Source organism: Lampris incognitus, chromosome 15 (genome assembly GCF_029633865.1).
Source record: "Lampris incognitus isolate fLamInc1 chromosome 15, fLamInc1.hap2, whole genome shotgun sequence".
Classification (NCBI taxonomy): domain Eukaryota; kingdom Metazoa; phylum Chordata; class Actinopteri; order Lampriformes; family Lampridae; genus Lampris; species Lampris incognitus.
Window position 1 is genome coordinate 7,296,572 of NC_079225.1, and position 23,478 is coordinate 7,320,049.

At 45.7% G+C, this 23,478-nt stretch overlaps 1 protein-coding gene across 13 annotated transcripts in view; it reads left to right on the forward strand.

Annotated features, from left to right (window-relative positions):
• Positions 1-331: 331 nt before the first annotated feature.
• Positions 332-23,478, forward strand: part of afdna (afadin, adherens junction formation factor a) — a 251,241-nt gene continuing 228,094 nt past the window's right edge. For all 13 annotated transcript variants that reach the window (XM_056295142.1, XM_056295145.1, XM_056295149.1 and 10 more), the window contains exon 1: positions 332-674. In XM_056295142.1, coding sequence (XP_056151117.1) covers positions 573-674 — 102 coding nt within the window. In that variant the 5' untranslated portion in view covers positions 332-572. The remainder of the gene's footprint in view (positions 675-23,478) is intronic.

Sequence of the window (23,478 nt, forward strand, 5' to 3'; positions counted from 1 at the left end):
TATTACTGTATGATATCATACAGTAATATAATACATACTATATGATATCATACAGTAATATAATATATACTATATCATATCATATCGTAATATAATATATACTATATGATACCATATAGTATATATTATATTACTGTATGATATCATATAGTATATATCTGATTTCATTTGGATTTTGTATTGACCTGCAACAAGCGCGCGGTACCAATGTGTGCGCGGAGGCTGAACTGCTGAACACGTGAACGAGCGTCGCGCGGGAGGAGGGAGGAGGAGGGAGGAGGGAGAACCGGGAGCGGAAACGGTCAGCAGTCTGCGCGAGGGAGGGCTCGGCCGCGGCTCCGACACGGACGGACGGACGGAGTTTGGCTATCCTGCGAGCGGTTTACCCCGGGACGAGACGCGCCTCACCCAGCCACCCAGCCGCCCAGCCGCCCGCCGAGAGAACTCCTGCTGGTTCAACGCGGTTCTGCTTTGGTCGTCGTGGTTCGCGGGGGTTTTGTGTTCGGAAGACGGTGATTTTATTTCCTTTTCTCCTTCGGCGACACAAGGAGGAACGCCAAGGCTCTTCCAGTATGTCGGGGAGTCGGGAGGAGGAGAGGCGGAAGCTCGCCGACATCATCAACCACTGGAACGCCAACCGGCTCGACCTGTTCGAGATCAGCCAGCCCACAGAGGTACGTTAGGCCGCGGACACCACCCGAAACACAGGCCGGCCGCTCGTCTAGTGCGCCACAGCGGAACCACCCGCCAAAGGCGGCCGGTGGCTCCGACGCCTCGCCGTGGCGTGAGTGTGTGGACGAGTCTTTACTGCCCCCCGCTCGGCCATCGCGCGTCATTGCGAGAGCGAGTCGCTAGCTAGCTAGCTAGCACGGCTGTTAGCAGGTTAGCGCCGCTGTTACCTGTAGAGCAGGTCGGGCCGCCAAGAGGGGCGCTGGGAAAGGGCACGTCTGATGGTGACACCCCCCCCCCACACACACACACACGCAGCCTGATTCATGTGTGTGTGTGTGTGTGTGTGTGACGGTTAAAACGCCAACCTTTCATTTGAATTAGATTATGTCAAAGAAGTTATTTAATTTTACATGTAGAGGGACTTCCCTCTCCGCTTCCTTTTACTCCCCTTCTCCGTATTGGCCGGCCAGCAGGCTGGAGCGGGTGGGCGCTGTGGCTGGCGTCCGCTGTCCCAGCCTGCTGGATGCGCAGCAGCAGGGCTGGGTAATGGCTGAGCACATTAGCAGCTAGCTAACCGGGCTCTGCTCCCTACCATGTATGATTAACATGAGGCCGGCTGTGTGGCTGTATGGCTGTGATGGCTGTGTGGATGTGATGGATGTACGGGTGTAGGGGTGTGATGGGTGTGCAGAGGAAACGACAGTCTCCCAGAAAACTGCCTGCCTGCCATGTTGCTTTTTGTTGTCATCCGATTTGCGCCCAGCGAGTAAATGGGAGCCGGATTACAGACTTGCCTCTTGTTTAACAATAAGCAGATTTGCGTCGGGCCGGACTCAAAAACAATTAGCTGTCATTTTGAAATTACTCTGATTTTGGCCTTTCAGATGTCAAAGGAACAGAAAAGTGAAGCCGTCCTCCCAGGCCTCGATGTTAAAGAAACCAGCCGCTGTGGTAGCTTGACGTAAGGCAGCAGCGGCGGGTTATCGTTGCATCCCCTGTCCTTCATATTGGGCTGGGATCCTCCCTCGCCCTCCCCCCCCTGGTTATTGCTTTGCTCCTGTCATTCATATTGCGCTGGGATCCTCCCTCGCCCCCCCCCCCCCGGTTATTGCTTTGCTCCTGTCATTCATATTGGGCTGGGATCCTCCCTCGCCCCCCCCCCTGGTTATTGCTTTGCTCCTGTCATTCATATTGGGCTGGGATCCTCCCTCGCCCCCCCCCCCGGTTATTGCTTTGCTCCTGTCATTCATATTGCGCTGGGATCCTCCCTCGCCCCCCCCCCCCCCGGTTATTGCTTTGCTCCTGTCATTCATATTGGGCTGGGATCCTCCCTCGCCCCCCCCCTGGTTATTGCTTTGCTCCTGTCATTCATATTGGGCTGGGATCCTCCCTCGCCCCCCCCCCCCGGTTATTGCTTTGCTCCTGTCATTCATATTGGGCTGGGATCCTCCCTCGCCCCCCCCCCTGGTTATCGCTTTGCCCCTGTCCTTCATATTGGGCTGGGATCCTCCCTCGCCCCCCCCCCCCTGGTTATTGCTTTGCTCCTGTCCTTCATAATGGGCTGGGATCCTCCCTCGCCCCCCTGGTTATCGCTTTGCTCAAACAGGTGCATAGAGTGGTAGTGTTTTTGTCTGTGACCGACAGCAGTGAATTGTGTCAGTGGTTTGGTTTGTGAATGGTTTACTGTCCACCTGCAGTGTACAGCAGTGTTTTTCAGCGGGCAGGGCCAGTCAGTTCTCAGTCCTGCCCACATCCCCACCTCTCTCCTTTCCGGGTCAGGAGTAGGGGGAGTCTTGGCACAGGAGAGGGGTGACGGGTCTCTTCTTTTCCTCTTTAGCCGATTAAATTATCAGGCTGGAGGTTTGTTCTGTGACCAAAATTTCCTCGTTTCATTTCACTTAGTTCAGAATTTCTCTTAGCCCTAATTCTCTCATTGCTCAAGGCGTTCATTCACTTAATTGTCTTTGCTAGTAGAATATGCAAAAATGTAAGCATATGCATGTGCAGGCCCATACCAAACTAATCTCCATATATCAGCTGACTGAAACAGGTTCCCGAGTATGTATGAGTACCCTTAGATGAGATGTGTGTAATTCTTGATGAAATATTGTCTCAGGTGATTGAAGGAACAATATTTCAGTTAGAATCATCTTACAACATATGTAGACCTACTGATTATTGATTTTTATTTATATGTTTCATCTTTTAGTCACAAACACATGTAGATCAGGTGAACCGGCCATACTAAATTGTCCCTAGGTGTGATTGTGTGTGTGTGTGTGTGTGTGTGTGTGTGTGTGTGTGTGTGTGTGTGTGTGTGTGTGTGTGTGTGTGTGTGTGTGTGTGTGTGTGTGTGTGTGTAGGCCCTGTGTGATGGCCTGGCGGCCTGTCCAGGGTGTCTCCCCGCCTGCCGCCTAATGACTGCTGGGATAGGCTCCAGCATCCCCGCAGAAGGATAAGCGGTTTGGATGAGATGGATGGATGGATCTTTTAGTCACAGCTTCAGACCAAATCACAATTATGATAGGTACCATCTTGTCATGAATATCAACATCTAGGGACCCAATCTGAGTGGTTAAAGTTTTGCCTTCGGCTTATTAAAATATAATATGTACTTTTTCATATGAGGACTAATCACAAACAAATGAACTGTGCAAGTTATACAATACACAGTGGATGATGCCTATCATTCTACATACATTGAATGGCTACTTTATTAGGCAAACTTCAGTAGACTCATGTAGGACCTCCTTGTTTTCTCTAGGGATGCACGGATACCGATACTGGTATCTGATGTAGGGCAGATACCAGGCTACAGAGATTTTACCCAAGACTAACATCTAGTACCAAAAGCCATGAGTAACATGACATAGATAAAGCAAAATGGCTTTTATTTTTCTCATACTGCATTTTTGGCACACAGAAGCCTTTGTTTCTTTAATGGTGGAAAAAGACTGATTCTATCAATTATTTTGCTCACTGACTCCAAACTAATTGTCTAAGTTTGCACCGTTCAGCAAAAGTAGTGGATTAGATCGGTACTCAGTATCGACCAATGCTTAAAGATTTTACTTTGAATCAGTATCAGCAGTGAAAAAGTGGGGTTGGTGCATCCCTGCATCCATCCTGTCTAGTACAGCAAACATTAGGGCTGGGCCATCGCCGATGGCTGACAGTCATTGACCACTAATTGTAACATTGTGATTTAAAAGCCCCCCCTCCCCCAGTCCGCACCAACACCGGGCACAGGGGCTATAGGGAGGAAAAATATGGAAGACTGGATGAGTAGGTGAGGATGAGCTGTGAATGGTCTCAAATATGCACAATAATAATTGTGCATATTTGAGTCCATTATAATTAATATCCAATAATAATTGATATAATAATAATAATTAATATCCAACATACATACATATATATATAAAGTATAAAAGAAAGGATATAAAAAATTATAGTACCTTTACATTAGTAGCTGCTTCCCCTCTTCCCCCCGACAATGATATCATCCATTGCGATATTTCACTGTCTCATGGCATGGTCTTATGCCAGTTCGCTAGACATCGCCCAATTCTAGCAAACATTCTTTGAGACATGGATTTACAAGGTTCTGGAAATATTCCATAGATCTTGGTCAGTGCTTAGTTGATTGGGTCACACACTTCCTGCAGATTTTTCTGCCACACATTCATGCTGCGAACCTCCTCTTCTACCTCAATCCAAAGGTGCTCTATTGGGTCAAGCTCTGACAACTTTGCAAGCCATCGGATGAAACTAAAAGCACTGTCATGCTCTTTAAGCCATGTTGAGAAATTGTGTTTTGTGACATGGTGCATTGTCCTGCCGGAAGCATCCTTTTTAAAAAGTCAATACTGCGGTCATGAAGGGATGCACTTGATCAACAACAATGCTAAGGTATGCTGTGTATTCAGTGGATGCTTATTCGGTCTTAAGGCCTAAGGTGTGCCAAGAAAACATTCCCAGCACCATTAGATCACCACTACCAGCAGACAGGATGGATCCTTGGATTCATGATATTCATACAAAATTCTGACTCTACTATTAACATGTTGCCTTAGGAACAGAGATCCATTGAACCAGGATATGTTCTTCCATTCTTCAGTTATTTAGCTTGTCTTCATATATATGCAGTAGCCTAATATTCTTGTTCTTAGATTACAGGAGGTGAGCATTCTGATGTTTTCTGCTGCTGTTGCCCAACCATTTTGGGTTCAGTGCATTATCTGTTTAGAGATGTCCTTCTGCACACTGCTGGTGCACTGAGCTGTTATTTGTGTTCTTTTTGCCCACCTGTTAGCTTGGAAGAGAACTGCAATTCTCCTCTGACCTCTTAAATTAACAAGATGTCCCCCACAGAACTACCACTGACTGACTGGATGTATTATGTTCATTGAACCATGCTCGGTAAACTCTAGACACTGTAGTGCATGAAAATCCCAGGAGGGCAGCTGTCCCAGAGATGCTGTAACCGCAGCATCTTGCACTAACAAGCATACTAAATCTTGCGCACCCTATCATTTAGTTGAACAGTAACTGAACTTTTGGGTCATGTCGGCATGCTTTATATACTGAGTCGCAGTCTTGTCATTTGCTGTCTGAAGGAGCAGGCTCTGGTTTAACAGTCAGGTGTACCTAATAAAGTAGTATTGACAGCATGTATTGGTTACGTGGATTCAGTGAGTATGACAAAGCAATCATGTAAAACTTAAGAAACTGGCAGCTGCATTATTACAGTCACAGTGCATTGGCACTCACTGTAATAAGTATCTGTAACTTTGCAGTTTATTAGTCTCATAACTATATAAAGTTGTAGTTAGCTTATTGTACATGGTACAAAAAAGGACGTCCTCCTCTAAATAACAGGGAATAAACAGTTTTATCACCCAATCTTAAGGCAATATTTTTGATATTAACAGTGAATTAAATGAGTCCCTGTAAAGTGAAAGGAATGCTAGGATTGCACACTGAGAATCGTCATCCCAGTTTACAGTTTTCCTTAAAGCTGCAACCTACAACTTTTCTCTCTTTTTTATCCATTTGAAACGTGTTGGTGATGTAGTGATTCTACTGGACAGACAATATCACAGTAAAATACAATGTTACAATGTAGTTCTAGTAGGAGGCAGAGAGAAATAAATATGTTACAACTAATTCACTCAGACTATAAACACGGTGTGGCAGCCATTATCGCTCGTGTGCAGTTGGTTCACTAGTAAATGGTCTGCACCCTTCAGAAAATGGCATCCTCGGGTCAAAGCTAACGCAGACAGGCTAATGTCTCACAAACTTCATCAAAATGTACCGTAACACTGTTCTACAGTAATACTGATTGTCTGTCTAACAGAAGGATCACCACATTGGCATCACTCTTTAATCTTTTTTCCTGCTGGAGTTGTTCCAACATGTATGTTTGCTGTTGTACCAGTTGATTCTACCTCACCAAAAACCTTCAACACTGGGATACAGAGACTGGCAAGTGTCTGTGGTAAGGATAGCTGTTATTAATATGTAACCTGACCCCACGGTCCAGATGGATAAAATAACGATTTATTAATAGAAGAAAGTTGTGGATTTTATCTTTAACCAGAAATGAGCCTGCCTCAACTTTTAGCTTGTTGTCTACATTATCTGGTTTGCAATAGAGCACCTCTCATAGCTCTTCCACAAAACTGATGAAAAAGTTGCTCACATCTCACAAGTTGAGAACATGGCCTATCTAGCGCAGTCATTCCCAGAGACTGGGTCGCAGGAGATTTTATTTGGGCCGCAAAATAAATTTGCAGAATTTCTTCCATAGTCTTTTAATTAAGATTTTTATCTGCAGTACACCTTTGATCCACATCTGGTATTTCTACCACACTCAGTTTCTGCCGAGAAATAGACTGAACGCTGCACACAATATGCACGTTGCACTCTCCTGTTGTACACTGGACTGGAACGCAATACTAAAAATCAAGCAGGCCCACCTATCATCTTAGCAAGGTGTAAGTCAAATTAATATGCACAGTTGGATGTTTGATGTAGGTCTAAAAAGACAATATTCAGGGTAAGTAAATAACTCATAATGGGCCTAATGAGATTTAACGTGGAATGGACCTGATGTGGTTAATGAATTGATTGTTGACTGTTCAAATTGATTGATTGACTGTTTGATAACAATAGCTGCTCTTAAACACAAGCCTACTTGTTCCGATAATAGACATGAGCTTTTCAAAAAAGTTTCAACAAGAAGCACGTTTTTGATAGTACTGAATGTTAGAATTGTTCTGACAGTTGTACTTATAGCATTGACTCTAATATGAAAGGCTAGTGTATGTTGTTTTACTGATGAGAGGAAAAAACGAGAGCCTGTTAACTCCACCTTAATGCATTTATTTTCTCATTTTTCAAGTATTTAACGTGTATATGGTTTCAATAAAACGAAGTTGTGATTTATCAAACGTACACCTCTTGGAAATGACTGGTTTACTTATTCAAGATAATATAAGGTGATGCGGAAATGGCAGTACAAATGGTCAGGAACGTTCATTTATGCACAAATTTGCTCTTCTCAAGATTTATAGATGAGGCCTATGAATTGGGTTGCGATGGTTTGTCCTGTCTTAAAAACGAGTCCCCAGAAGTTTGGGAAACACTGGTCCAGGGTAAATCTTGCAGAGAGGAAAGGAAGCGAGCACGATGACAGAAATACATATGAAGTTAGCAGGTTCTTGGGCCAACATGTTAGCATACAAATGCATACTTGCACATCCAGAAGAAATGGAACAACATCGGCATAATTTTTGAGTCCTCTGCGAGCTGAAAAAATGGATAACAAGCTTGTGGTTTGTTACACTTCGGCCACTACAGAGACTAGTGTATGGGTGGGAAGTGACTTAGCTGTGTGTGTGTGTGTGTGTTTTGGAACCTCTATAGCACTACCATCTGCCATCTAGTGTTCAGAAATTGCTAAATTCGGGTTTAAGTTTTATTCTCGAAACCATTTCCTTTTTTTTATACCTTTTGGTTTAGACAAGACAAGAGTCAAATCCAGTGAACATCAACTACAGCCTCTTTGGACACCAGAGTCCTTGTATTTCCTGGACTTCAGATTTTCATGTTGTTAAGACCCTCTTACATACTGCCAAGTCAAAACCAGAACAGAGCATTAACGTTGGTTTTGTGATGTATGAAACACAACTCATTGAATGTGGGAATGCTGAAATACTGTGAGACCCTTTTACACCAACATGATTCAGAGAATATTTTATGCCAGTGCCAAAGAAGACCGACTTGCATGGGGATGGTAAGCGAACAATCAGTTCTCATAGTCAGCATGTTAGCTGCAGGAGAAATGGGCAGGAGTAAAGACTGAGCGATTCAACAAGGGCCAGATTGTTATGGCCAGATGACTGGGTCAGAGCATCTCTGAAATGCCAAGGTTTGTAGGGTGCCCCTAGTCAGCAGTGGTGACTACCTACCGACAGTGTTCCGAGGAGGGACAAACCACAAACCAGCGACAGGGTGTTGGGCGCCCAAGGTTCATCAATGCACAAGGGCAATGAAGGCTATCCCGTCTGGTCCAAACCGACAGAACTACTGTGGCACAAGTCTACTGTGGCACAAGTCACAGAAAATTGTAATGATGGTTATGGGAAGAATGTGTCACAACACACAAAACATTGCACCCTGCTGTGTATGGGGCTGCGTAGTCGCAGACCGGTCAGAGTACCCATGATGACACCTGTCCACCATTGAAAGCGGTAGTATGGGCACGCAAGCATCAGAACTGGACCTTGGAGCAGTGGAAGAAGGTTGCTTGGTCCGATGAGTAGGATTGTGTACTGTTCACATTTGAACTGATACCAGTACCAATACCTGGAATTCAGTACAGGTACCCAGCGGTACCTTTTTTCGGTAGTTAACTCTCTCCGTAATGACAAAAATGTAATTTCAGGGATAAAAATAAGTAAACAACCACGAAACCGTCCAGACCCACGGCACACCCACCAAGTGTGAAGTCAATCAGAACAAAATCAGACAGACTGAGACTCCTTCCATGTTAGTTAGATTATTATTCTGAGGAATGAGAGAATAAGGATGAGAAAGTCATCCATGAGTGAGTGACCACAATAAGGCAGCTGTGCATTTTGCATCACAAGTAGTGAGTAGTGTCTCATCAAGTTCACAAAAGTGCAACCGTTTTTGGCCCGCTATTGCCCTGATTATTGGACTTGAACAAGCTGTAGGTTTTGGGGAGATGTAACATAGACTTGCTCTCTTTCTCTCTAACATATATTTTCTCACCCAGGTGTGCCCTTGTAACAAGCGGTAAACTAGGGTGGATTTTTCAAAAGGTCCAGAAGGAACCTTGGCAATATTCATTTTAGTTTACAACGCAACCTGCTGTCAGGGTACCGAAATTTGGCATCGTTGATCTAACATGAACAGTACTCTGTAGTAATTCGGTCGGTACCCTTAAAAGTATCAAGTTTGGTACCCAACCCTACCGATGAGTCCCGTTTTCTTTTTAGATCACGTGGATGGCTGTGTACGTGTGTGCCATTTACCTGGGGAAGTGATGGCACCAGGATGCACTGTTGTAAGATGACAAGCCGGTGGAGGGAGTGTGTTGCTCTGGGCAATGTTCTGCTGGGAAGCCCTGGGTCCAGCCATTCATGTGGATGTCAGTTTGACACATGCCACCTCACTAAACATTGTTGCAGACCAGGTAAAGCCCTTTATAGCAATGGTATTCCAAGATGACGGCGCACTGGATGCAGTGGCTACTGCGGCTTCCTGTTTAGTGCTATGTTTTCTTTGTTATTTATACGTTAGTTTTAAGTTTACTTACAAGTGTAGGTCATGCACTCTTCTACAGCCATCAGGAACTTTTAAACCTCAGAACGGATTACTCACTTCCCTCCACCATCACGGACAACTTCCCCATCCATATGAAACGCTACCCCCGTCGGCAATGTAAACAGAAGAGGGGGAAATGAGGCAGGCTACGTGCTAAGCTAAGTCGCGCTCCCTTCAAAGTTTCCCTCCCAGCATCTTCATGGCTAATGTCCGATCGTTAGCTAACAAAATGGACGAGATAAGACTCAGGCTGTCCTCTCAGAAAAGGCTGCAAAACTGCTGTCTGCTGATGTTTACGGAGACTTGGCTCAACGGCAGCATAGTCGACTCGGCAGTCGAGCTAGCGGGCCGCACAGCCTTCCGTGCCGACAGGACAGCGGACTCCGGCAAGATCCGCGGAGGAGGTTTGAGTATTCATGTCAATAACTCTTGGTGCAATAATATAAAGATCGTTGAAAGGCATTGCTCTGCTGATCTCGAGCTCCTTATGATTCAGTGCAGGCCTTTTTACCTGCCCAGGGAGCTAACGGCCATTACCATCGCCGCTGTATACATCTCCCCACATGCTAATGCTAAGGTAGCACTTAAGCAGCTACAATGTGCCATCAGCAGACAACAGACCAAACACCCGGACAATGCCTTTATCATAGGTGGTGATTTTAATCAGGCTAACCTCAGGGCTGTATTGCCCAAATTCCATCAGCATGTCTCCTGCCCCACTAGGGGACAAAACACCTTGGACCACCTCTATACAAACATTAAGGACTCATACAAAGCTACTCCCTGCCCCCACCTGGGACATTGTGACCACTTCTACCTGTTCCTGGTCCCAGTCTACAAACCCCTAACAAAACGGGTAAAGTCAGCAGGAAAGACAATCACTGTCTGGCCAGGAGGAGCAGTCTCTGAAGTCCAGGACTGTTTTGACAACACAGACTGGAGTATTTCTGCACATTCAGCTACCCATGGCTCCCATATAGACATTAATGAACAGACATCTGCCATACTAGCCTACATTAACTTTTGCACTGAGAGTGTCACAACAAAAAAATCAATCTGCGCCTTTCCAAACCAGAAACCCTGGATGACCAGTGAGATCCGGCAGCTGCTGAAAGTCCGGGATGCGGCGTTCAAGTCAGGTAACTGTGAGGCCTGCAGCGCAGCCAGATCCAACCTCAGAAAAAGCATCAGAAAAGCCAAACATAAATATTCCCTACGAATAGAGGACCACTTTCACAATAACTCTGATCCTCGGCGAATGTGGCAAGGTATTCGGTCTATCACAGACTACAAAAGCTCCAATAGTGGTCCCACTGTCCATGATACCTCCCTGCCAGACAAGCTAAATCGTTTCTATGCTAGATTCGACAAGGACAATATTGACCCAGCCACAAAAATCCCCAGCCACCCAGAAAACCAGGTGCTCACTCTATCAGTCGCAGAGGTCAGAGAATCACTGCGCAGAGTGAACACACGGAAGGCTGCCGGACCGGACGGCATACTGGGTTGGGTCCTCTGGGAATATGCTGAACAGCTGGCTGAGGTCTTGACAACTATATTTAACCTCTCACTGTCCCAATCCATAGTCCCGACATACTTTAAGACCACCTCTATCATTCCTGTCACCAAGAAACCAACACCCACATGAGTGAATGACTACCGACCCATAACACTCACCCCCATTGCTATGAAGTGCTTTGAGAGACTGGTTCTGGCTCACATCAAGAACATTATCCCCCCCCCCCCCACATTCGACCCACATCAGTTCGCCTACCATCCCAAAAGGTCTACTGAGGATGCCATTGCCACTGCCCTGCACTTTGCTGTGACCCACCTTGAACTTAACAACACATGCATCCGGATGCTGTTTATAGATTATAGCTCTGCCTTCAACACTATCATCCCCGCCAAACTAACCACCAAACTCCTCTCCCTTGGCCTCAACCCCTCCCTCTGTAACTGGACCCTGGACTCCCTGACCAACAGACCTCAGTCTGTTAGGTTAGGTGACCACTCCTCCTCCACCCTGACCCTCAGCACAGGTGCCCCTCAAGGCTGTGTTCTGAGCCCCCTCCTTTTCTCCCTCTTTACCCACGACTGTCTGCCAACTCACCCTTCAAATGTTATAGTTAAGTTTGCAGATGACACCACAGTCATTGGCCGTATCACCAACAATGACGAGACAGCCTACAGGGACGAGATTGAGCACCTCACATCATGGTGTACTACCAACAATCTTGTCCTCAATGTGCAGAAGGCAAAGGAGCTGATTGTGGACTTAAGGAGGTCTAGGAAGCTGCAGCCACTCCCCCATACACATCATTGGGGTGGAAATAGAGCGTGTTTCCAGCTTTAAATTCCTTGGAGTCCGCATCAGCAAGGAACTTTCCTGGACATTAAACTCCTAGGCCTTTGTGAAAAAGGCCTGCATTTCCTGAGGAGGCTGAGGAGCGCCCGTCTATCCCCCAAAATTCTCACCAACTTCTAACACTGCACCACAGAGCACATTCTGACCAGCTGCATCTCAGTGTGGTCCGGCAACTGTACCTCAGAAGACCAGAAAGCTCTGCAGCGGGTCATCAAGGCGGCCCAGCATATCACTGGTACCCAGCTCCCAGCCATAAAAGACATTTATCACAAACCGCTTTCGAAGGGGTCTGAGCATCAGCAGAGATCCCACCCACCCCAACCATGGACTGTTCTCCCCACTGCGCTCTGGGAGGCGCTACAGGAGCAGGGTCCGAAATTAACTTTTTGGCTTACCGGCCAAGGGGACTGGTAGATGAAAAAATCTACTGGCCAAGCATATTTTTTACCGGCCAAAATAATTAGTAGCCTTTTTTGTGCCATACACGTTTTCAGTACATATCAATGAGAGAATAAGGTATTGTGTTGAATAAAAGCTTTTAAAAATGTGACGAGCAGATCTGAAGCAAAAATATTTTTATGTAAAATTAGTCAATGGTTAAATGATAAAATGTTACAAGAATGATTTAATGTTTTATTTGCAGTATTATTATAACTACTCGAGTGCGCCACATGCCCATCCCTAGTCACTCTACAGCAGCCACTCTCTTTGCACCGTCCATGAAGTCTGGCCTCCTGCTCCTGACAGAGTCTTGGTACCACAGATCAATAGCACTGGTTGGGTCATACTCCCTGATCTCAGGAGATGACAGCTGCACCATCAGTAGATTCGAGAGTGTCTGAGTTGAGGTTGGACCGCCAATCAGTTTTAACGCGTTTCATGGTGTTGAAGCTAGCACACAGGTAATGTTAGTGCAAACTAGGTGTCACATACTAGTGCTAGCTGGCTAACGTTAGCTACAGCCAGCACGTTGTTTACGCTGTATAATGATATTTTGAGATGACAACTAAATTCACTTACTCACACATCCATTCGAAGTCGGAGAGTGGTCTTGCCTCCTTGTCAGTGGCATGCACAGTCCTAAACATGTTTTGTATTTTCATGTTGGTCTGCTCGGACATGGCTATTAGGGCCTTTATGGAGGATGTTGCGAGGACAGGCTCCGATTGAGCCCAAGAGGCATTCATACAGGTAATGTGACGTCTGGAGGTCTCATGTTCCCTGATGTTTTCTACCTTCATTATCTTGTTACCGATGACAAATGAATTGCTACGGTTTTTGGCATCCTGGCGACAGATGGAGCAACTCCTTATCATGGTCAATGCATTATACTCCAGCCAGCCTCTCGCAGCTCCTTTATCGTCATACCTCCACTTTTCACTAAACTTTCTTCTTTTCGGTTTGGTGGTGATGGTGGCTTCTTCCTCCTTTTCGGGGCATGGTTGTCTTTTTGATGGTGGTTTTGCGCCTTCTACATATCGCCACATAACTGGTGTTGCCTGCTAACATTAGTTAAAAGAATAGAGTAGGCTAGTACCGAGTTTGACGGATGCTGCTATCATTGTTCCTCTCGAGTGTGTGTGTAATATTACCCGCCAGTAGCGTCTAGCAACATTCTAATGCACTTTGATTGGTTAAATTCTGTTATTGTTGTTGCTATGTTCTTGCTGTTGCTAAGGAGAGAGAGCGAGCGAGAGAGATGGGGGGATTAAATGGTTGGTTTTCGCTTTTTTTGTTACTCACCATTGTGGCGGGTAGGCTTCTGAGATTTGCTTGCCAATCAGAAAATCTACTCGCATTTGGCGGGTGGTGAGTGTTAATTTTGGACCCTGTTCCTGCCTCAGAGCCCGCACTACCAGGCTCAAAAACAGCTTCTTTCCAGAAGCTGTTGCCTACCTGAACCTAGCCACCCACTGAATGTCTGTAGATGTTTTTAAGTATTTTGTACTCTTGCTCTTTTTTAACTTATTCTTAGCTTTTGGTCTTCATGCGCGTATCGCTTATACTGTGTTTGCTGTGTTTGTCTGTGTCTGTCTTGCACTGTTTGGTGAAGCCACAGCCCTCATTTCATTTTTAACATTTGCCTGCACATTGTTTTTGGCAGTGGCCTCTTTCAGCAGCATAATGCACCCTGCCACACTCTACACATTCTTCGAGAGTAGTTTGAGGAACACGAAGTGGTCAAAGTGTTGCCCTGACCTCCAAATTCTCCAGATTTCAATCTGATTGAGAATCTGTGGGATTTGCTTGACGAACAAGTCTGATCCATAGTGGCTTCACCTCACATCTTACAGGACTTGAAAGATCTGCTGTTAGTGTTTTGGTGCCAGATACCACTGGACACCTTCAGGGGTCTTGTAGAGTCCATGCCTCGGCGGGTCGGCACTATTTTGGTGGCATACTGAGGACCAGCAACATATTAGGCAAGTGGTCATAATAATGTTTTGGCTCGTCTGTATAGCTCTTCCAGCTTTTTTCTTCCATATCTCTGTTGGTATTGCTTGGGTTGCAGGTTGTGTGATGACGTGAGCCCACAATAAATTCCAATAATAATGAAAGTCTTGAGTTTTGTTTGGAAGATTCCATAGCCATGATAAGAAAATAAAGCATTTTCCCCATTTTTTGTATCATTGCATTTATGTTGGATTTGATTATGAAAGTCACATGGCACATGGGAGGTCTCCGTTTCAAATTTTTGCTCTCAATAAGTATCACTGGGATGCTCTTAGATGAGGCCACTGTTCCCAGTTACTCAAAGAGAAATGCTCAGTGGGTCAAGTACTTTTTTTTTGCTGGGTAACCCTTGAGAGAAAATGGATTATGCATGCATGGAGTATGTATGATTCTTTCAGGAAAACTGGAAAAATAAAGGTTTAGCAACATGTGTCAAAGCATGGTAATTTAACATTCTTCATGTAAATGACAATAACTTTCTCGCTGACCTGTAACAGCGGTGTATTGTTTAATAGTTATATTTTTATTTGAACTCATTTCACAATATTTCTTATAACAGCAATTATGCTGTGATCTGTTTTTTGGTATAAAAATGTGAGATATAATTTCATTTCTAATTTCCTCCCCTCCTTTCGTGGGATATGCTGTCGTTATTACACAGCGGGCAACAGGATCCTCAATCTGGTCAGGAATTTTTTTCCTACTACTTTAGAGGAAAAACATGGCACTGCTAAGGAAATAGTATGGCATCGATGACCCCTCCCTCTTTTCCCTCTAGTTCAGAGAGCAGGAAACTGACAGGAAGTGTGTGTTGTGTGCTGATAGTGAGTTTCCTGGAGTCTGGGTAGGGAGGCACAGCAGACCGAGTGACTCGTCGTTTTTGTGTGGAAGACCATAACACATAATTTCCTCACAGAAAGGTCCCATGGACCAGCAAGGTGTTGCTTCTCCCTTCATTTAGAGCGCAGCGCTACATGGCTGTCCCAGCACACTTCTGCTGTGTGTATTCTAATAACGTCATGGGAGTGTAAGAAAATATCGATACACCCGGGTATCGCGATATTTTGTGATACTGTATCGATTCTCAAACCACTTTACCGAGTTTTAGTTGGTTACATGTAAAGGTCGTGACAAACATGTTGTGTTGTGTGTAACCCCACGGCCACTAGACAACAGTGTGTAATCTATCTTCAGCCATTTGACTCTTCCACCCCAACGCAACAACCTAAACTGAGACAGGAAGTAGCGTAAGCACAAAGAACACAGGCCTATGAAACCGCAATATATCAGCTTTCTTACAATATGGCGATATATCGTGATATATTGAACCGTAACCCCTGTATCGTGATACGTATCGTATCGCCAGATTCTCGCCAGTACACAGCCCTATGACCTCACATAAAAAAATGGCCCTGCCTTATCTCAGGCTTGGTTGTGTTACTGAGACTACGTCCCCTAGGTAATGGTCTTCACATAGGTGATGATGGTGAGAGGGTGTGGGCCCAGTGTGTTCCCTGGACAAGGCTGTAGTGTTACTTTGAAAACACATGGACAAAGAGCCAGGTTAACAGATCTGCTGGCCTCAGCCACAAGCACAATACTATGATGTCACTGGTTCCGCATTGTGTCTGTTGGTATATGTGAGAGGCAGAGACGGAGAGTAGCTGACTGCTGTACACATTTATCTTTGTTGCATTGTCCGTGTGTTTATTAGTCTCTCTCTGCCCCCCCCCCCCTTATCCTGTCATGTGGCCACCAGCAGCATGTGTCATCACGGTGGTGCTCCAGCAGTGATGAGTGCAGACTCGGGAGGGGGTTTGTTTAGTGTCTGCTCAGCAAAACAGGCCGGGACCACGACACAGGGGTTCATGGTAGTGCTGCGTGATCAGTGTTTTGTTTTTTTTGTGTTTGATTTCCGTTTTTGGTTTTGGAAATAAATGTCAATTTAGATGATTAAAAAAAAATGTTTTTTTTTTTTTTACTTTGACCAGTGACTTTGACTTTGACTGGTTTAAAAAAAAAAGTGTACACCATTTAACCTAAAATGACATTTGAAAGGTTCACACACCATCATAATGTCACCCATCTCAGTTCCAGAGGTAGACCGACTGCTTTGTTTGGATTACAGATTGCACCTTTAACAACAGTACCGATGCTGTCCTTTCTCTCCCTCTGTGGCTCTGCTCCTCTTCTCTCTCTCTGTCTCTCTCTCTCTCTCGCTCTCTGTCTGTCTCTGTGTCTGTCTGTCTCTCTCTCTCGGTCTCTCTGTCTATCTGTCCGTCTGTCTCTCTTGCTCTCTCTCTCTCTCTGTCTCTGTCTGTCTGTCTGTCTGTCTCTGTCTACCTCTCTGTCTCTGTCTGTCTGTCTGTCTGTCTGTCTGTCTGTCTGTCTGTCTCTCTGTCTCTCTGTCTCTGTCTTTGTCTATCTCTGTCTTTGTCTATCTCTGTCTGTCTGTCTCTGTCTCTCTCTCTGTCTGTTTCTCTGTCTCTGCCGACACGTCTGCTACCTCCTGCAGTCTCCACTACTGTTGGTGCTTTGTGGAAAGAGGAAAGCGCTGGCGTGTTCAGTAGGCTTGTGTGTTCAACACGCTGGTGTGTTGCGTAGGCTGGTATGTTCAGTACCCGGGTGTGTTCAGTAGGCTGGTGTGTTCCGTACCTGGGTGTGTTCAGTAGGCTGGTATGTTCAGTACCCGGATGTGTTCAGTAGACTGGTGTGTTCCGTATCCGGGTGTGTCCAGTAGGCTGGTGTGTTCAGTACCCAGGTTTGTTCAGTAGGCTGGTGTGTTCTGTACCCGGGTGTGTTCAGTAGGCTGGTATGTTCAGTAGGCTGGTGTGTTCAGTAGGCTGGTGTGTTCAGTAGGCTGATGTGTTCCGTACCCGGGTGTGTTCAGTAGGCTGGTGTGTTCAGCACCCAGGTGTGTTCAGTAGGCTGGTGTGTTCAGTACCCGGGTGTGTTCAGTAGGCTGGTGTGTTCAGTACCCGGGTGTGTTCAGTAGGTTGGTGTATTCAGTACTCTGGTGTGTTCAGTAGGCAGGTGTATTCAGTATGCTGGTGTGTTCACTGGATGATGGTCATTTGTGTTCCTGCAGCGCTGAGCTGTGTTGAGTATGTCGGTTTTGAAACCACAATCTCCAGCAGGCTAGCTGCTGCATAGCTTGCTGCTGCACTCCAAAGCCTATTGTGCAGTTGGTATACCAACTGCTGGTCACAAATCAGTGAGTTTGTGTTATAGTTTTCAAAGTCAGTGTAAAGTTTGCTTTTTGCAAGTCTGTCCCTTTTAAATAGTGTGGTCAGTTTTTTGCAAATTTGAGCCAAACAGTACGTTTTCTTCTATGGGTGGAACAGGACAATTGTTTGTAAGATTTTGTCATACATGGGGTAGTTAATTAATCCATCTTTTAAATACTTTTCCTGGTTTCATATCGTTTTCTGGTACTGCATTCCCTATGTGGCAAACACCAAACCACAAAAGTATTTAAAAATACGATTTTGTCTCAATCTTGGTTGCATGTAGAGATGCACATATATCAAAACAAAGTAAGAGTGTAGACTGGACTGTCATGTAGATATGAAAATGTTTCAGCACTCATCCAACTGGGTTTTTCAGTTCCTATGTCATGTGGAGAAGTCTGGCTTTTATTTTATGGAGGAGCCATGAAAGCCTTCGTTGAACGATGACGTCGGGTTGAACAGTTGTTCTGAAGGTTTCTCGGTAAACGATGATGTCAGGGTGGACAGTTGTTCTAAAGGTTTGTCGGTAAACGATGATATCAGGGTGGACAGTTGTTCTGAAGGTTTCTCGGTGAACAATGCCGTCTGGGTGGACAGTTGTTCTAAAGGGTTCTTGGTGAACGATAATGTCGGGATGGACAGTTCTAAAGATTTCTCGGTGAACAATGACGTCTGGGTGGACAGTTGTGCTAAAGGTTTGTCGGTGAACGATGATGTCAGGGTGGACAGTTGTTCTGAAGGTTTCTCGGTGGACAATGACATCTGGGTGGACAGTTGTTCTAAATGTTTCTCAGTGAACAATAATGTCGGTGTGGACAGTTCTAAAGGTTTCTTGGTGAACGATAATGTCGGGATGGACAGTTCTAAAGATTTCTCCGTGAACGATGACGTCGGGGTGGACAGTTGTTCTAAAGGTTTCTTGCGAACGATGGCGTCGAGGTGGACAGTTGTTCTGAAGGTTTCTCGGTGAACAATGATGTCTGGGTGGACAGTTGTGCTAAAAGTTTGTCGGTGAACAATGACGTCTGGGTAGACAGTTGTTCTAAAGGTTTCTCGGTGAACGATAATGTCGGCGTGGACAGTTGTTCTAAAGGTTTCTTGGTGAACGATAATGTCGGGGTGGACAGTTCTAAAGATTTCTCGGTGAACAATGACCTCGGGGTGGACAGTTGTTCTAAAGGATTCTCGGTGAACGATGACATCGGGGTGGACAGTTGTTCTAAAGGTTTCTCGGTGAATGATGACAACGGGGTGGGCAGTTGTTCTAAAGGTTTCTCGGTGAATGATGACAACGGGGTGGACAGTTGTTCTAAAGGTTTCTCGATGAACGATGTCATTAGGGTGGACAGTTGTTCTAAAGGTTTCTTGGTGAACGATGACGTTGGGGTGGTCAGTTGTTCTAAAGGTTTCTTGGTGAACGATAATGTTGGTATGGACAGTTCTAAAGATTTCTCGGTGAACGATGACGTCGGCCTGGACAGTTGTTCTAAAGGTTTCCCGGTTAAGGAAGACATCGGGGTGGACAGTTGTTCTAAAGGTTTCTCGATGAACGATGACGTCGGGGTGCTCAGTTGTTCTAAAGGTTTCTTGGTGAACGATGACATCGGGGTGGACAGTTGTTCTAAAGGTTTCTCGGTGAACAATGACGTTGGGGTGGACAGTTGTTCTAAAGGTTTCTTGGTGAACGATAATGTCGGGGTGGACAGTTCTAAAGATTTCTCGGTGAACGATGACGTCGGGGTGGACAGTTGTTCTAAAGGATTCTCGGTGAACGATGACATCGGGGTGGACAGTTGTTCTAAAGGTTTCTCGGTGAATGATGACAACGGGGTGGACAGTTGTTCTAAAGGTTTCTTGGTGAACGATGACAATGGGGTGGACAGTTGTTCTAAAGGTTTCTCGGTGAACGATGACGTCGGGGTGCTCAGTTGTTCTAAAGGTTTCTTGGTGAACGATGACATCGGGGTGGACAGTTGTTCTAAAGGTTTCTCGGTGAACAATGACGTCGGGGTGGACAGTTGTTCTAAAGGTTTCTCGGTGAACGATGACATCTGGGTGGACAGTTGTTGTAAAGGTTTCTCGAGGAACGATGACATTAGGGTGGACAGTTGTTCTAAAGGTTTCTTGGTGAACGATGACGTCGGGGTGGACAGTTGTTCTAAAGGTTTCTCGGTGAACGATGACGTCAGGGTGGACAGTTGTTCTAAAGGTTTCTCGGTGAACGATGACATTAGGGTGGACAGTTGTTCTAAATGTTTCTTGGTGAACGATGACGTCGGGGTGGACAGTTGTTCTAAAGGTTTCTCGGTGAACGATGACGTCAGGGTGGACAGTTGTTCTAAAGGTTTCTCGGTGAACGATGACGTCGGGGTGGACAGTTCTAAAGGGTTCTCGGGGAACAGTGACGTCAGGGTGGACAGTTGTTCTAAAGGTTTCTCGGTGAACGATGACGTCGGGATGGACAGTTGTTCTAAAGGTTTCTCGGTGAACGATGACGTCGGGATGGACAGTTGTTCTAAAGGTTTCTCGGTGAACGATGACATCGGGGTGGACAGTTGTTTTAAAGGTTTCTTGATAAACGATGACATTAGGGTGGACAGTTGTTCTAAAGGTTTCTCGGTGAACGATGACATTAGGGTGGACAGTTGTTCTAAAGGTTTCTCGGTGAACGATGACGTCGGGATGGACAGTTGTCCACCCTAATGTCATCGTTCATCGAGAAACCTTTAGAACAACTGTCCACCCCGATGTCATCGGTAAAAGATGACGTCGGGGTGGACAATTGTTCTAGATGACGTCGGGGTGGACAGTTGTTCTAAAGGGTTCTCGGTGAACGATGACGTCGGGGTGGACAGTTGTTCTAAAGGGTTCTCGGTGAACGATGATGTCAGGGTGGTCAGTTGTTCTAAAGGTTTTTCAAAAGTCTAAAACAGTATGTTCAAATCTACAGCGAGAGTCCGGTTTATTTACTTACTTCCATTTGTCTCTTTATTTTCCTCGATGACTGATGTGAATCTCTGCAGACACACACACACACAATCACAATAATCATTACAATCATATAGCCCTTTATGTTGACACCCAAAGCACTTCACATTAAAGTGGGAAACTCACCTCAACCACCACCAATATGTAGCACCACCTGGGTGGTGGATGGCAGCCATTTTGCACCAGAACACTCACCACAAATCAGCTTGAGGTGGAGAGGGAGGAATCATTGAGCCAGTTACATGGGGGCAATGAGGTGGCCAGATGGAGAGAGCCAGGTAGGGAATGTTGCCAGGACACCGGGGACCCCCTACTCTTTGTGATAAGTGCCATGGGATCTTGAATGACCACAGTGAGTCAGGACCTCGGTTTAACATCTCATCCGAAGGACGGCATCTCCTACAGCACAGTGTCCCCGTCACTGCACTGGGGCATTGGCATTTGTTGTTTTTTTTAGGACCAGGGGGAAGACTGCCCCCTGCTGGCCCACCAACACGACTTCCGGCAGCAACACAGTTTTCACTGGCGGTCTCCCATCCAAGTACTAGCCAAGCCCACACCTGCTTAGTTTATGTTATTCAGCAGAGCCAGGGTACATGTTGGTGTGGCAATGTGCTGGTAATTTATATTTTTTTAAAAAGAGTACGTTGGCCTTGCTATGTGTGACAGTTTTCATCTCGCACATATCCTATCACTACCCGGGATAGGATTATTTTAGTAGTTTATTTGTAGATTAAATAGACGTCACTCATTTGTAATGTGTTAGAATAGTTTTTTGTGCGTCTCTCTGCTTCCCTGAAACCCATGCCTGTTTTAGATTTATCACTTCATAAGACATTTCCACCGCAAAATGGAAGATCTCGGATTGCTTTTTTTTTCCAATCAAGGTATGATAAACTGGACAGTGGTTAGCGCAGTCGTGTCACAACAAGAAGGTCCTGGGTCCAAGCCCCGGGGTGGTCCAACCTTGGGGGTCGTCCCGGGTCGTCCTCTGTGTGGAGTCTGCACATTCTCCCCGTGTCTGTGTGGGTTTCCTCCCACAGTCCAAAGACATGTAGGTCAGGTGAATCAGCTGTACTAAATTGTCCCTAGGTGTGAATATATATGTGTGTGTGCGTGTGTGTGTGTGTGTGTGTGTGTGTGTGTGTGTGTGTGTGTGTGTGTGTGTGTGTGTGTGTGTGTGTGGGCCCTGTGGTGGCCTGGCAGCCTGTCCAGGGTGTCTCCCCGGCTGCCGCTCAATGACTGCTGGGATAGACTCCAGCATCCCCGTGACCCTGAGAGCAGGATAAGCAGTTTGGATAATGGATGGATGGATGGATAATAGATGAATGGACAATGGATGGCTGGATAATGGATGGATGGATGGCTGGATAATGGATGGATGGATGGTATGATAAACGGAATTGTGATGTCCCAGCCACCACACTGCCGTCCTGTAACAGGTGCTAGGCCTGGCTTGGGCTGAATGTAGTGTGTGTTTGTATTCTGAGTCCACCTTGGTCTCCTACACTTGCTGCGACCCATATGCTAAGTTTCCACCCATTGGTCAAACCAGATGGAGCAAGACATGTGCTGCATGTCACCCTTCAGGGCTTCCTGTGACAGGGTTTGCTTGTGTTTCAATCACAGTAATCACCTCATGGCCTCTCATTAAGAAGCAGGGCAAAGGTCATAGCACAGCTTTTAGTGCCGTTCCAACAGGAATATTGTCCATGTTATTAAAATAACACACACATACACACACGCGCGCGCGCGATTCTGTTAGCCGGTAATGAAAAGTTTTTAACTGGTAAAAACTCCCAAACTCTGCAAATGATAAAGTCCAAGGCCTTTTTGTCAGACAGGAATTCCACTGGAAAAATAGGACATTTTACAAAAATGTAAATAATCAACAGACCCTATCAAATATGTAGGTCTTTTGGAAATGGTAGGACAAGTTAGGAAAATAGGAAATAGGCTTGTAGGCCATATTGAGCAATTGAAAGAAGGAGTGTTCTCATTTAGCCCTGGGGGCCCTGGGGGCTTGTGCTCTCGGACTGGCCGGTGAGAGCTGCCTAACTGCCATATGGCAGAGTAGCCTAACTGCCCTATGAGTGGAGTACGACTGCAGTCACAACAGTCCACTGTTAGTTACTACCTGCTGTTTTCAGTGTTGTGAGTCACGACAGTCCACTGTTAGTTACTACCTGCTGTTTTCAATGTTGTGAGTCACAACAGTCCACTGTTAGTTACTACCTGCTGTTTTCAGTGTTGTGAGTCACGGCAGTCCACTGTTAGTTACTACCTGCTGTTTTCAGTGTTGTGAGTCAGAACAGTCCACTGTTAGTTACTACCTGCTGTTTTCAATGTTGTGAGTCACGACAGTCCACTGCTAGTTCCTACCTGCTGTTTTCAGTGTTGTGAGTCACAACAGTCCACTGCTAGTTACTACCTGCTGTTTTCAGTGTTGTGAGTCACGACAGTCCGCTGTTAGTTACTACCTGATGTTTTCAGTGTTGTGAGTCACGACAGTCCACTGTTAGTTACTACCTGATGTTTTCAGTGTTGTGAGTCACGACAGTCCACTGTTAGTTCCTACCTGCTGTTTTCAGTGTTGTGAGTCACGACAGTCCACTGTTAGTTCCTACCTGCTGTTTTCAGTGTTGTGAGTCACAACAGTCCACTGCTAGTTACTACCTGCTGTTTTCAGTGTTGTGAGTCACAACAGTCCACTGCTAGTTACTACCTGCTGTTTTCAGTGTGGTGAGTCACGACAGTCCACTGTTAGTTACTACCTGCTGTTTTCAGTGTTGTGAGTCACGACAGTCCGCTGTTAGTTACTACCTGATGTTTTCAGTGTTGTGAGTCACGACAGTCCACTGTTAGTTACTACCTGCTGTTTTCAGTGTTGTGAGTCACAACAGTCCA